Genomic DNA, 14,077 nt, shown 5'->3' with positions numbered 1-14,077 from the left:
TAAAGAGCAGCCTAAGGAAAACCAGACGCCGGCAGACCCGGGAACATCGAGGAAGCTGCCAAGGGAGCCAGGAGACCATGAGGAACAGATGTCTCCTGGGACTCGTCGGAGGAAAATGGGCCGGGTCCTGGCAGAACAACGCCGGCGTTCGGCCAGGCTGGAGCAACAAAGAAGGAACCGGGACAGCAACGGAGATAGTGATTGAGGTCTAAAATGCATGGTCACTTAGCACAGTTCCAGCCCCGTTCCACCCAGGATCAAATGAACCCGCATTACCTGGAATGAGCAGGGACTAAACTATGTGCACATGGATCCATGTAAACAGAAAATGCGGGTTCCTGCTGAGTAAGCCCTCCCCCCGCCCCAGCTCCTCGTGATTGGTCCTTTCGAATTGACTAATGGAGGCTTCCCCCAGCTTGTAATTTTAAAAGCATTTTAAGAACTAAAAAACAAAAAACGGAGCTACCTGAAAGAAGGGGGGGGGGAATCCAAGCCTCGTTTTAAAAAAGACTTTCTTTTTCTCAGAAAAAGCTCCCAAGTAGCAGCAGGCAGGAAGCATTTGAATTCCTGCCTCTTCACAAACTGCCTTGTGATTGGCTGTGAGTGATGCCAATCATCTGTGTTTCCCCTATTTCTGTTTTGGCTCCTCCCAGAAGAGGAATGGGAAAAGGGGGGTTCATTTTGCTTCGATACAGGGCTGAAAGAAGAGTAAATAAAGTACCAGCTGTTTGCGAAGATTTGATCCTGGGTGAAACTGGGAGGGAACTGGGCTGGAACGGGGCTGTAACTGGGCTAACTGACCATGCGTTTTAGATGAGTCTTTACAGAAGCAGCCTCCCCCAGACAGCTGCAAGTATTCAGGAGGGCTGAGTCAGCAGAAGCTGTGGAAGCAACGCATGGTGAACCTGCGACACTCCACTCTGGCTGACGGTGTATGGTCTCGGACTGTTTTCTCAACCTTGAATTCTTCTGGTCTCCATGCCTGACCTTGGACCGGCCTGACCGACTCTGCCTCTTGCTCTGACGGATTGCCTTTCACCCTGACGGACCTTTGGACTGTTACTGGGCTTTGTCTACTACACCCATTCCCAATTAGTACAGCTGCCAGTTGTAGAAGCCTTGGCTTCAGAAACCCCAGCCTGTTGCCCCACCAGCTGCAGGCCTCTTCTTAGCACCGTGCTGCTACAGCAGCGCCCCGCCCTGGTGGGCCAGCATAGCAAGTCAATTTCCAAAGACCCTTTCTTAAATCGATCAGCCTTACATTTCCTCCTAAAGCAGCCCATTCTAAGCAGTCCATTTAAAAGGACTGTGGATCCACCCCAAAAAACTCCAATATGAACAGAAATTGTCCTATCCTCCCCGGGTGTTGAGACCTGTGTTGTGATGAGTGCCTGGCCCTCTTGGGAAGTCCTACCACGACAGGAGGTCCAACCAGTATGCAATGCCCTGGCCATTAGGAGCTCTACAGGTGTATCCTCAGTACAGTCACTCCCTTCTAAGTCCAAAGTCAATGGGCTTAGACTTGTTCTTCTTAGGATGGCACTTTTAAAGGATTCAGAACCGAACAGCAGCCAGTGTAGACATTTCAAGATCTCAGGCCAAATTTTCTAGCTCCTGTCAGTAGACAGGAAGCTGCTTGTTATACCAGTTGAAGCTTGCTTGCCTAGGGTTCGTATCTGGACAGCGAGCAACTTAACCTTCGTACTTCTAACAATAAACACTCAGAAACCTAATTTGGAAAATGGCAATGGCCACAACTTTATTTTCTTCAAACAGCTGTAAAGGTATGGCATAGCATGGGGGCTGGCTCCGGGTAAAGGGGCCAACCCCAATGCGGCCTGTTATGAGGAAAACTGCCGGGATACCACAGCTGGGATACCATTTGGACATGAGCCACTTAGTGGTTCCCCATGCCATTTGGGACGAGGCTTCAAGAAACGCCCATCTCCTTAGGGCATTTCAACCACTCAGCCTCTCCCAAAATCCCTTAATGGGATCCCCGGATGCAGAGGGAACGGGCACGCAGGCCGCTTCCCTCCCCAAATGAATCCAGCCCAGATGCCCTTTTGCCCAACAAGTTGTGACGAATTAATCAGCAAATATAACGATTTGGGAGGGAGGGTGGGGATGAAATCCTGCGGCGACTGAAGCCCTTTGCCCAGCTTTCTTTTCTTTTAAACTTTTAAGCCGGACCGGAGGGAGAACTCCCCCTCCGACCCTGTTCTTTCCACCCCACACCCCAACAGCCACTGGGGCCCTATTGGCCCCTTCAAATTCCCACTTTTTCTGGTTGGCTGGCCGGGGAGCCCGGCAACAGAACAGCCCGGGTTAAAAACGGCTCCAGTTAAAAGAGGGGGGGGGCTGCTCTTGCCTGCCTGGACTAATGGGCCCAGCCTTCCTCCAGCAACCCAGGCCACCAAATCAGGCTCCAGGTAAGGTTCTGGAACCTCTTCTTCTGAGTTGTCTTCAAGGGCAGCCCCATAGGGTTGTGCCTATTGATATACCTGAACTGAAAATAAACCCGAAATTAGCCATTTCAGCACTATTTGGGTTTCGGGTTGACTGGATACCAAAACCTGGGAATCTGCCTGAATCAGAGTCAGAAACATTTATTGTGGCATTGTGCCAATAAAAATTAAGAACATAACAGCAATATTACAGCGGATACATTGATATTGTTTAAAAGTTGTGTCATGTTAATTTAAAAGAATATATATAAATTAAAATGTTTCACGATTTGGATAAGAAATAAACATTTTGGCACAAATTCAAAAGAAGATTTTTAACTTCGTTATTTCTTTGACTTTTATTTTACTAAACTTTGACGAAGTTTGTGGATTGCTGCGCAGAATTTGGCGACCTCTCAAATTTGTAAGGGAATTTCATCTGAGAGGAGCTTCCTAACCTGACGTTTTTCAGAATAACCTGAGATTTTCTCAAGCATGGACCGGGACAGCTTAGAGTGGGCATCCTTATAGAATGAGCATCTGAAAAACACATGTTCCATTGTTTCTATTTCCCCAGAATTGTATGGACAAAATCTCTCTGATCTTGTTACACCTCCCTTGTAAAACCGCAGAGGGTAGGGCTGAACACCTAGCTAAAGTGAATGCCCTTCTATGAGTGTGGATTTCCAAGGTGGAAAGGTAGGCAGCTGGGGCTGGGGAATCTGCCTGAAGCCAAAGAGGCGATTCCTGAAAAAGCCGAATGATTATTAATGTGGCTTTTTTGGGTTTTGGCTATTTGCCGTCTGCGGAGTTTCCATTTTGTGGCCCTTGTGTTTAAAGGAGAGCTATCTCCTTTCTTCGTAATTCTGCTCCCTGGCTAGTTTCCAGGGCAGCAAGAGGGAGTGGCCCATAAGAAGGTTCACTGGAGCTTCCCATTTGCGGCCAAGCTGGTGCAAAGCCAGCTGGTGTAATCTACCTGGATTGCAACAGAGGACAACCTGAAGAGGGAGGAGGGCCAGGAATCCACAGTGGCCAAGAGGAACCCAGGTAAGGAAGATGAGTGTTCTTTCACCAATCACAGAAGGTGATTCTAACAGTTAGAGCAGTTCCTCAGTGGAACAGTCTTCCTCGGGAGGTGGTAAGCTCTCCTTCCCTGGAGGTTTTTAAGAAGAGGTTAGATGGCTATCTGTCAGCAATGCTGATTCTATGACCTTAAGATGAGAGGGAGGGCATCTTGGCCATCTTCTGGGCATGGAGTGGGTGTGTGGGGGGGAGGTAGTTGTGAATTTCTTGCATTGTGCAGGGGGTTGGACTAAATGACCTTGGTGGTCCCAACTCTATGATTCTAAGCAGGTGATACTTACAATAATCTTTTCAGTGGACTACAATCCTATTCCATTATAAAGGTTCCCTCCTGGATCAGTCAATAACAGTAATAATAAAGAGACTACAAAGAGGGGAATGGTCTGGTGGGCAGCTGAGGTGCCCTGTAATCTCACCCCAGTGCCCTTTCATGAAGTTGCATAACTAGTAATTTCTCTGTCTCTTGTAACGATCTCCCCCAACCTTCTTGAAGAGCTCAAGTGTTTGAGCTTGGCCCATCCCTTTCCTTGGAATGCCAGCGAAAGAATTAAAGAACGAGGCCCCATTGTGTTCACAATACAAACTTGTGACTAGATCACACACCCCGTGGCTCCCCTTTACTAGAGAGGGGGGGAGGAAAGAAAGTGATTGATGCCTTCATGCCCTAGAAGGGGAGGGTGTATGCAAATGAGGCCCCTCTCATATAGCCAGTGGCTTCCCACTTCACCTTTCTTCTGTAAGGCTACAGAGAACCAGAGCAAAGATGTCAAGGATCTGGAGCCTGTTGGCTGCAACTGGGGTCCTTCTGGCTGTGGCTGCAGCCCAGCGCAGTAAGTACTGGCCAGTTTTTCTCTCGGTGTATTTTTTTTTTTTTAAACTAGGTTGTTGGTGCAATTCCGTTGACCTTCAAATATGTAACTCCGCTTTCGGATTGCTCAGTGTCTGTTTCATCTGCAGAATTGGTCCTTGTCACACATTAACGTTGGTTCCTGAGTGCTGACGTTTATCTCACAGCGTAGCATAAACCGCTAAGTGTGCTGAAGGTTCCCAGCAGAACCCGGGGGCCCAAAACTGCCACTATCTTGAGAATTCATCTTTGCAGGGTGTGTGATCATCCTATACACTTGGTGTGATGGAATTCATGTAAGTTTTCCATCACTCAGTGGCTTTATTTTACAGGGCAACAGAAGCTCGAGCTGCAATTCAATGCATATTTCTAAGGGAGTAAGCCCCACTAAACATCGTAGTACTTACTTCTGAGTAAGCATGACTAGGATTGTCCTGTTAAGTTTCCAGTTGGGTTCCTTGCAGGTATGAAAAGAAAAACCTCCATGTTTTTCTGACATATTTACTGACTGGATCAGTGGTTCCCAAAGTGGGCAGTACCACCCCCTGGGGGGCAGTGGGGTTACCTAGGGGGGCACTAAGAGGCAAGAGGGCAGCAGGGGGCGCTAGAGGCGGGCCCCTTCAACTGTGTTGTTCACTAATTTTCAATAGATCAAGCTGTGGCACCATGCTGGCAAATTTGATGGAAACGATCAGAATTTTTTTCCAGACTTTGAAGAGCTGGTACCACTGGATCAAGTTCATCAGTTTTGTTGAATAAATTTCAACTTAAAAGTTTTAATTTGATTTTGAATAGATGTGCAATCCATTGTTACTGTTTTGAAATTTTATTGTTATTATCTTCTTTAGTGAGTCATACAAACCCTAATTTGAATAATGCTTTTTATAGGATAGGGTACGGGGTTCTGGGGTTGAGTTTGTGGAACCAAGAGGGCGGTGGCCCGAAAGGTTTGGGAACCACTGGACTGGATGATCATTTCTAGCCTCTTTCTTCAGAGCCATTAATTATAATAATGTAACATGCTTAAGAGGAAGGGAAGGCGGCATGGTATAGCCCTATCTTGTCAGATCTCAGAAGCTAAGCGGGGTTGGCACTTGGAAGGGAGACCACCAAGGAAGACTGCATAGGAAGGCAATGGCAAAGCACCTCTGCTTCTCACTTGTCTAGAAAGCCCATCGATGGGGTTGCCATAAGTGAGCTGTGACTTGACTGCACTTTATACACACAGTCAACATGCTTAAGAATAGCTTGATAACAGTACTATACCACTATATCAGTACATTGTAAAGCGATCAAAGGACTATGAAACTTCCTGGGACTGTTCAGCAGAAGATCCCTATATATTTTTCTAGTTTTCTCATGTAGTTTTGCATTGTATATGCCATCAAATACTACCGCCACTCTCATTAACCAAGTGGGACCCCCACCCACACACCACTGCTGTTTTGCATAGGTTCTTTTGTTTTACACATGCATTTTTAATATTGTATTTACATTGCCCTGAGGCTGATCAGTTTCATTGTGCATGAATTTTCAATAGGTTTTGTTTTAAGCGAGCTCTGTATGCAAATATTTTTTTAAAAAAACATTGGCTGCAATGCAAATTGGATTCCTCTTCCAAATTCCCTCCTGTGTTAGTAGCATTCAAATGTGTCTCCCAGAAGTGTGAGAAAAGTTCAGATGTTTTGGCATCATCACGTATGGCTATTCTCTCAACATGTCGTTTCTGTGTAAGGTCCTCAAAAGCAACATCAGCTGAAAGTCTGGAGATCTTTTGCACCGCTTTTTGAGGGGGGCGCATGGAGGAATCCTCAGATCAATTTTATTCTTTATTTACTTCATTTACAAGTTGCTTTTCTTCCCATATTGGGACTGATAGTTTATATCATTCTCCTCTTTTCCATTGTATCCTACAACCCTGTGAGGTAAGTGAGGCTAAGAGTATTTGACTGGTCCAAGGTCACCCAGCAATCTTCCAAGGCAGAGTAGGGGTTCTAACCTGGGTCTCCCAGATCCTAGTCCCACCTTCTAAGCACTACATTGCACTAGCTCAGATAAAAGTTATGGACTTTGGTTAAAAGAACATTTCCACAGGATCAGATACAGAATCCCTTTCAGAGTCCACAAACATGTATCAAAAGTCTGATGTCTGAGTGTACAGATGTCAAAGACCTATTTATTTAATGGCAACTATTTTAATCTCAAGAGTTTAAAACAACTTTGAGGCCTGTGACCATTTCTCAGAATAGTACTTTTGGTTACAACGGTGCCACAACAGATCTCTTGGTTATTTAAAAACAAAAGTCATGTAATATAACATAGCACTCAAGGTTTTGCGTTTTTTCAAGAGCTCTGGAGAACTCAAAACCTTGCACCTTCACTTGTTATTTTGGTTGGTTTTAATAACAGGTATAATGTGACTTTTGTTTCTAGATTTTGCTACGGACAGACACAGCTACCTACTCCGCCCCCATTTTTATCTGACCCTCAATTCCAAACAGAACTAGCTTTATCTATGGCCCAAATATTTATGTGGCAGTAACAAAGTCTACACTATTGTCTTACTGCTGTCTAGGAATGAGCTATAACCACTTAATCTTCGCTGACAGCAAGGATTAGATATAATCTGGAGATTCTAGTGGGGAAAACAGGCTTGGGTTGGATGGTAACCACAGGGGAACGGAAAGCACACTTGAACTCTATGTAAAGAAAAACCAGTTGCATTTGTTGAGTTGTTCTAAAATTTAGTTCAATTCGAAAACAGAGTACAAGGAGCCCTTTTTCTGAGGATTCTGTTCTCCCCCTTCAGAAAAAGCCCCCATATTTTGCGTTAATTGACTTGATGGATTAAAGCACAGTCAAGCATACACACACACACAAGTCCTTTGCCTGCCCTTATAAATCCAAACCTCGTGGTGATCTGATTTTGAGCCTGAGCAGACAAGACCCCACTAATCCCTTTGCTGTGGCGCTTGCTGTCTGGGATTTGGAATGTGCGTGTGTGTTTATGTGTGTACTTGATACACAGGAAGACAAATGGTGGAGGATCTCTGCGCTGGGCACCAGATCCAATCATTGCTTTAGAGGGGACAAAAAATGGTTAATTAATTAAATCTGGCCAACTTTTAAAGCCTGCTAATTGATGGTGGTTGAGCATTCTTCAACCAGATTAAAAACCAGTTTTCATGCCCAGAAATATTTTTTTGCTAGGCTAAGCCTAGAACTGGTGCAAAATCACTGGCCAGTGTAACATTGACTGTGTGATAATGTGAAAGAAACCTATGCCATCTATGTCATAATGGGATGGGTTGCTTCTATGGAGGCTGCATACATGATGCCTAATTGGATCCAGGATACATGTTAGTGCAGCTGTTGATACTGTTGTATGCTTTGCTAGTTGCGACACTATTTCACATCCTTACACTTCTCCCTTCTGCTCCTTCTGCTACACTTGTCCAGCAAAGCAGACATAATGGGGGTGCAGACACAATTTTGTGAATTAAACTTCCTGCCTCCATAGAAATTCCTAACTCCATGTTGGTCATCTCCAACCTTTTTTTCTAGTGTGATGTCACCATTGTCCAAAATGCAAACTGTGCACTTGGATTAGATGAAGTAGCCGGTTAGTTGGTTTGCTTTTCTGCTGAGGATGTTGGTTAGCAATTAAATTATCTGTATAGGAGTAGTTGAGATGCCAGAGTTACAGTGCAATCCTAAAGACAGTTACTACAGTCTAAGCCCATTCATTTTAATGAGCTTAGACTAGAGTAGTCTTGACCTGGATAGCCCAGGCTAGCCTGATCTCGTTAGATGTCAGAAGCTAAGCAGGTTGGCCCTGGCTAGTACTTGGATGGGAGACCACCAAGGAATACCATGGTTGCTGTGCAGAGGATGGCAATGACAAACCACCTTTGTCAGTCTCTTGCTTTGAAAACCCTGCTGGGTTGCCAAACGTCGGCTGCGACTTGACAGCACTTTACACACAGACTGGAGTAACTCTGCCTAGGATTGCATTGTCAGCCTCTCTGAGTATTAAGGAAATGCCTTTGTTGTAATGGATCTCTCTTGTAGTATAGGACAGGTTATGACAGCATGGGGTGTCACCACTGGAAATTGATGAATGACCACTAGGCTAGAGATGAGCCACTAGGGTAGCTAATTGGATTTCTCCAGAGAGGCCTGGGGAAAAGCTTCCAGTAGAGACTCAGATGGAATTTTTTGTCCTTGATGTGTTCCTTGGTGCTGGCCCCTTGATTACAAATTCTTACCCCCTGAAGTTCACTCTGGGACCTGCATCTTCTCCCATTAGACTTCAAGCAACCTGCTTTGAGGAATGGTTGCTTACCATCACTGCATGCCTATCTGGGGAATGAGGTTTCTCTGGTTCTTGAAAGAGGGCGGTGGGATGTCTGTTCAGCAGTGGTTTTGGGCTAGAATTGGGCCCATCAGTTTCATGCTCAGGATTAGTCTGTGTGGAAGTGTTTAGTTGTTGAGCTGTCCTTGGACAGGTGACCTATACCAACAAGGCAACCTATGTGACCAGATGTGGCTTTGACCAAGAGATAGATAAGGAGGATTTTTTAATGAGTGCTTCTCTCCATCATGTCCATATTGCCCTTCCCTCAGTCTGGGTAACTGATTAAAGATTCAGATAAAACAGAAGTCCCGTGGCACCTAACACTAACACAATTTATTCCAGCATTAGCTTTTGGGTGTCAGAGTTCACTTCATCAGAAAAGGCAAAGGAGTCACACAGGCTGTAACATCGACGGTAAAATCAAGGACTTTTAAAACTACCCCCTTGTTTTATCTACAAAGCCTTGCCAGACGCTGTTAGCAGTCAAGACAACATGCTCTGATTTGCTAGACAACAGTCCCCTCTAAGGTTTTCCAGATGGTCCCCTGTTACATCTTCATGTATGTATGCTGTAGCTCCCAAATGTGTACTAGGTAGTAGATTTTCCAGTTCTCTCTTCTTTGCAGTCCCTCCCCCTCCATCTTTGTGGCAGGGAGCCCAAGATTTTTCTATCCTGCTGCCAGTCTAGGCAGCATGTGATGGCTCAGCCCTGCACAGTGCCGTGGGGCTTCCATCACATGGGGCTCGGCAGCCTTTGCCCAAGCTCTTTCATGTGACTCTCAGCTGAGGGAAGGGCTCTGATCTGTGGGTTAAGACGGCACAGACTACATAATCTATCTCTGGAGCCTCCTATCTTCCGCCAGAATTTGTGCACATGAAATTGAACCACCACAGGGGCAAAAAGAGAGCTGTGTGGTGATGCAGATGGGTAGCTGCTTCAGATGGTGTCTGGAAATCAGGACGGTGGTAGGTATGATGAACATACATGATTGATTGGAGCTGAGAGGGAGTGGCAGGCCAAGGTGACCAGATGCCTGGCCAGGTAGGGCTTCCCACATATGACAAAGGTGCAGAGGCAAGAACCCTTTGATACAAAGGCACAAGAGCCCCCTTACTATTAAATTCCCACCAATATGGAAATCAAGAAGAATGAAATACACACAACCACCAATGTGAAGTAGAACCATAGCTCCACCCATGAATAAGTTCACTGAAAAAAGCAAGGAATTTCCACTATTATTAATATTTGTTTAGTTCAAAGAAATGTTGTAATGCTGTGGGATGTGGAATGGTATAGTATAGGCCAATCTTGTCAGATCTTGGGAGCTAAGCAGGGTTGGTACTTGGATGGGTGACCACCAAGGAAAACCTTGTGGAGGAAGGTAATAGCAAACCACCTCTGCCTACTCACTTGCCTTGAAAACCCTATGGGGTCGCCATAAATTGACTGACTTGACAGCACTTTACACATACATAATGCTGTAGATGGCATGAGTTCTAACCAAAGGGCATACTATTTTGTGGGAGAAGATAAATCAGAATGCAAGCAAATGAAGATCCAGTGTCCAGAAAGAAAGACTATTAGTGGAGAGGGTAGCTAAGATTCCCCCCCCCACACACACACACACTATGGCTTCCTTGCAGAAGGAAGTTGCAAGTATTTGAATCCTTAATAGAAGTGAGTAACCCCCCACCCCCAGTGGGGAGTCTGCACTTCCCCAGCATTCAATCTTTCGAGACCCATGACCAACTGAGTTGCAAGTACAGTTGCCAACTCCAAGTTGGGAAATTCCTGGAGATATGAGGGCAGAGCTTGTGGAAGACAGAGTTTGGGTAAGGGAGCTCAGCAGGATATGATACCATAGAGTCCACCCTCTGAAGCTGCCATTTTCTACAGGGGAAATGATCTCTGTAGTTTGGAGATCAGTTGTAATTCTGGGAGAACTCCAGGCCCCACATGGAGGATGGCAACCCTACTAGCATGTGACATCAGACTTGTGTTAAAAAGAGGATCAGATTTACTATCTCATTAGTGTCAAGGCAAAGAGAAGCAGGAGCCATGACACCCTTGGTCTCTGTGCATGCCCATTTGCAACAGGGCCTGTCAAAAGGCAGTAAAATGGCAGCTCTGGTGGGACTCATGATCCAACAGGAGAGACTCTGTGACCCAGCTGAGAGTCTAGGACCTTGGACTAAAGACCACTGGATTAAACAGGTAGAACCCTTCCGTCTAAAAGCCTGTGATACCGCTTATATAAACATGTTTGGTCTTCATTTGATTGACTGACTCACTCATGGTGGTACTGGAATGGTTAGAGTACTTCCCAATCAACCAGAGCCAAGAATTTTAGCACAAAAGTGCCTGGATTCTAGAACAATCTGGAAAAGTGACATTTTACCAACACAAAAGCAAGCAGAATCACACCTGGGACAGAATTTTGGGTTATGGAAATTGAAATTCCAAAGGGCTTTCCCACACTTGAATCTATAGTGGGGATGAGAGTGGGATGGTTTGGTTTGCAGGCTGGAATGTCAATCCATATTTGAATGAAGAAAGCTTTGTTTACTAGTAAGTGTATTTTGCTTTAATGACTATGGGGACAGTCCGTGCCTATCCCCTCCTAAATCGTTCTCTCTGCTTCTTTATCCAGTCACCAGACAAATAATACAGCCTAGATCGGGGGTGTTGAACTCATTTGTTATGAGGGCCGGATATGGCATAAATGTTACTTGGTTGAACCCGGAGCGGGGGTGTGGGGGGGTGGCAGCCTAGATTGAGAGTTGAGGGGTGGCTGCCTCAGCTGTTTCATGGACTGGATAAAAACTCTCAAAGAGCCAGATTTGGCCCCAGGGCCATATGTTTGACACCCCTGGTCTAGATAGTATTAAGATGTTATAACACAGAAAAGGCTTTGCTGTGTCTCCTGCATGTGCTTGTCCTCCGATCTCATGAAGCCCTGCCAGGTGTCATATTATCCAGCCATGTCCCTCTTCAACTGGTGCAGTGTCTGTTTTCTGTGTTCTTGGTAGATTATTGCGCCTAGTTCATTCCTGCACTGGTAGGGTTGCCAACCTCCAGATGGGGCCTGGAGATGTCCCGGAATTACAGCTGATCTCTAGACAACAGAGATAAGTTCCCTTGGAGAAAATGGCTGCTTTGGAGAGTGGACTCTATGGCATTATACCCTGTTGAGGTGTCTCCCCTCCCCAAATCCTGTTCTTCCCATGCTCCACCCCCAAAATCTCCAGGAATTTTCCACCCAGCACCGGCAACCCTACAGATTGGAGAGATTTTGGAGGTGCCTTTTTAAAAATAATGAGAGTTGCTATGGTTGCCATTGTTCAAATTTCAGACACATGCATTCCATCTGTGTGTGTGTGGGGTGGGGGGAGCAGATTCATCTTGATTTTAATGGAGGGATAGGCAACCTGGAGCCCTGACCCGGATGGCCCAGGCTAGCTTGATTTCTTTAGATCTCAAAAGCTAAGCAGGATCAGCCCTGGTTAGTACTTGGGTGGGAGACCACCAAGGAATACCAGGGTTGCTGTGCAGAGGAAGGCACTGGCAAACCACCTCTGTTAGTCTCTTGCCATGAAAACCCCAAAAGGGGTCGCCATAAGTCAGCTGTGACTTAAAGGCACTTTACACACACACACAGACAACCTGGAGCCCTGACCCGGATGGGCCAGGCTAGCTTGATCTCGTTAGATCTCAGAAGCTAAGCAGGATCAGCCCTGGTTAGTACTTGGGTGGGAGACCACCAAGGATTACCAGGGTTGTTATTCAGCGGAAGGCAAACGACCTCTGCTAGTCTGTTGCCTTGAAAACCCTACTGGGTTGCCATTTGTCAGCTGCGACTTGATGGCACTCTACACACACACAGGCAACCTGGCCTGTGTGCCACCCCACCCATCCACAACATCTCCCTGTGGAAATTATACTGTGCCAAGAAATGTGTGTGTGAGACAAGGATTGCCTTTGACCAGACACATTGGAAGCAACATGAGACCCCAGTAGCAGTGCCCGCTTTAGCCCTTGAGTAGAGAACCAGTCCCAGGGGTAAGGAAAATGGCCTGGTATGCTGTTGTTTGCCACACATGCTGGGTTGCCTGTCCCTATTCTAGTGCTCATGTTCATGCATGCTCATGAACACAGAATGCCAGTGCGCTAGCTTGGAGCTCCGTCCAGCTACCCCTAATTGCCTATTCAGACAGTGAATGCTGCTGATATGAGTTTGATTTCCAACTCTGGTTGTACCTATTACAGAAGTCTGTAATAGGTACAACCAGAGATATTGTGCAGTTAAACATTCTATACAGTGAACAGGAAGACAACCTTTGGCAGCAGTGTGTGATGGGGGGCATTGATCAGGGTGCTAGTACACAAGACTGATCCATCTTTGCCTGTGAAATGTTGATGGTTACAAGGTTCTCTCTTTCCTTTAGGAGCCAGTAGCAGGAACAACCGATGGGAAGAAAACGGGAGCCACAAGCGCTCTGCCTACAAGACTTGGAATTCCCGATTGTACCCCAGGTGGAGAGAGGGAGACCCAAGGCAGAGGAACTGCTGGCGAGGTGTGGCCTTATTTTGCACAGAAGGCAGTGATTCCACATGAGAAGGGGAAGCTGTGGGTTGAATCTCAGTGGCCTTAACTGGGGGAAGGGGGAGAGAGACTCCAGACTTCTGCGGCATTTTTACCCCTTTCCTTTAAGGAATATGGGGACTGCCAACATGGTGTAGTGGTTAAGAGCGGTGGTTTGGAGAGGTGGAGTCTGAGCTGGAGAGCCGGGTTTGATTCCCTGATCCTCCACATGAGCGGCAGAGGCTAATCTGGTGAACTGGATTTGTTTCCCCACTCCTACACATGAAGCCAGCTGGGTGACCTTGGGCTAGTCACAGCTCTCTTAGAGCTCTCTCAGCCTCACCCGCCTCACAGGGTGTCTGTTGTGGGGAGGGGAAGGGAAGGTGATTGTAAGCCGGTTTGAGCCTCCCTTAAGTGGTAGAGAAAGTCAGCATATAAAAACAAACTCTTCTTCTTCTACTCTCCAGGAGGCCGTGTGTCATTTGACATCAGCAACGATGCCCCAACCATAACGGGGGCCAAGGCCACATTCAGCATCGCTCTGCAGTTCCCTCACAATCAGACAGTGCTGCCAGATGGGCGCATAGTGTGGAACCAGAACTGCTCCATAAACGGTGAGGCAGAGGCACTGCTGTGGTGCACCTGTATTTTGTGGAAGCTCCAACAGAACTGAAGTACCTCCCTTCTAGAGTGTTATGTACTACCTTGAATTTACCGTGTTTTACTTTTGCTGATCCATTCCTAATACTGAATTCCTGCT

At 46.3% G+C, this 14,077-nt stretch overlaps 1 protein-coding gene across 1 annotated transcript in view; it reads left to right on the top strand.

The window, feature by feature from the left end:
- The window catches only part of PMEL (premelanosome protein), a 330,809-nt gene that overhangs the window by 305,847 nt on the left and 10,885 nt on the right, over positions 1 to 14,077 (top strand). The window contains exons 2-4 of the mRNA XM_056853787.1: positions 4,269 to 4,360; positions 13,181 to 13,309; positions 13,785 to 13,931. Coding sequence (XP_056709765.1) covers positions 4,294 to 4,360; positions 13,181 to 13,309; positions 13,785 to 13,931 — 343 coding nt within the window. The 5' untranslated portion in view covers positions 4,269 to 4,293. The remainder of the gene's footprint in view (positions 1 to 4,268; positions 4,361 to 13,180; positions 13,310 to 13,784; positions 13,932 to 14,077) is intronic.

Source organism: Euleptes europaea, chromosome 1 (genome assembly GCF_029931775.1).
Source record: "Euleptes europaea isolate rEulEur1 chromosome 1, rEulEur1.hap1, whole genome shotgun sequence".
NCBI lineage: Eukaryota > Metazoa > Chordata > Lepidosauria > Squamata > Sphaerodactylidae > Euleptes > Euleptes europaea.
The sequence above is the reverse complement of the archived record's forward strand: the minus strand, read 5'-3'. Positions and strand labels throughout refer to the sequence as shown.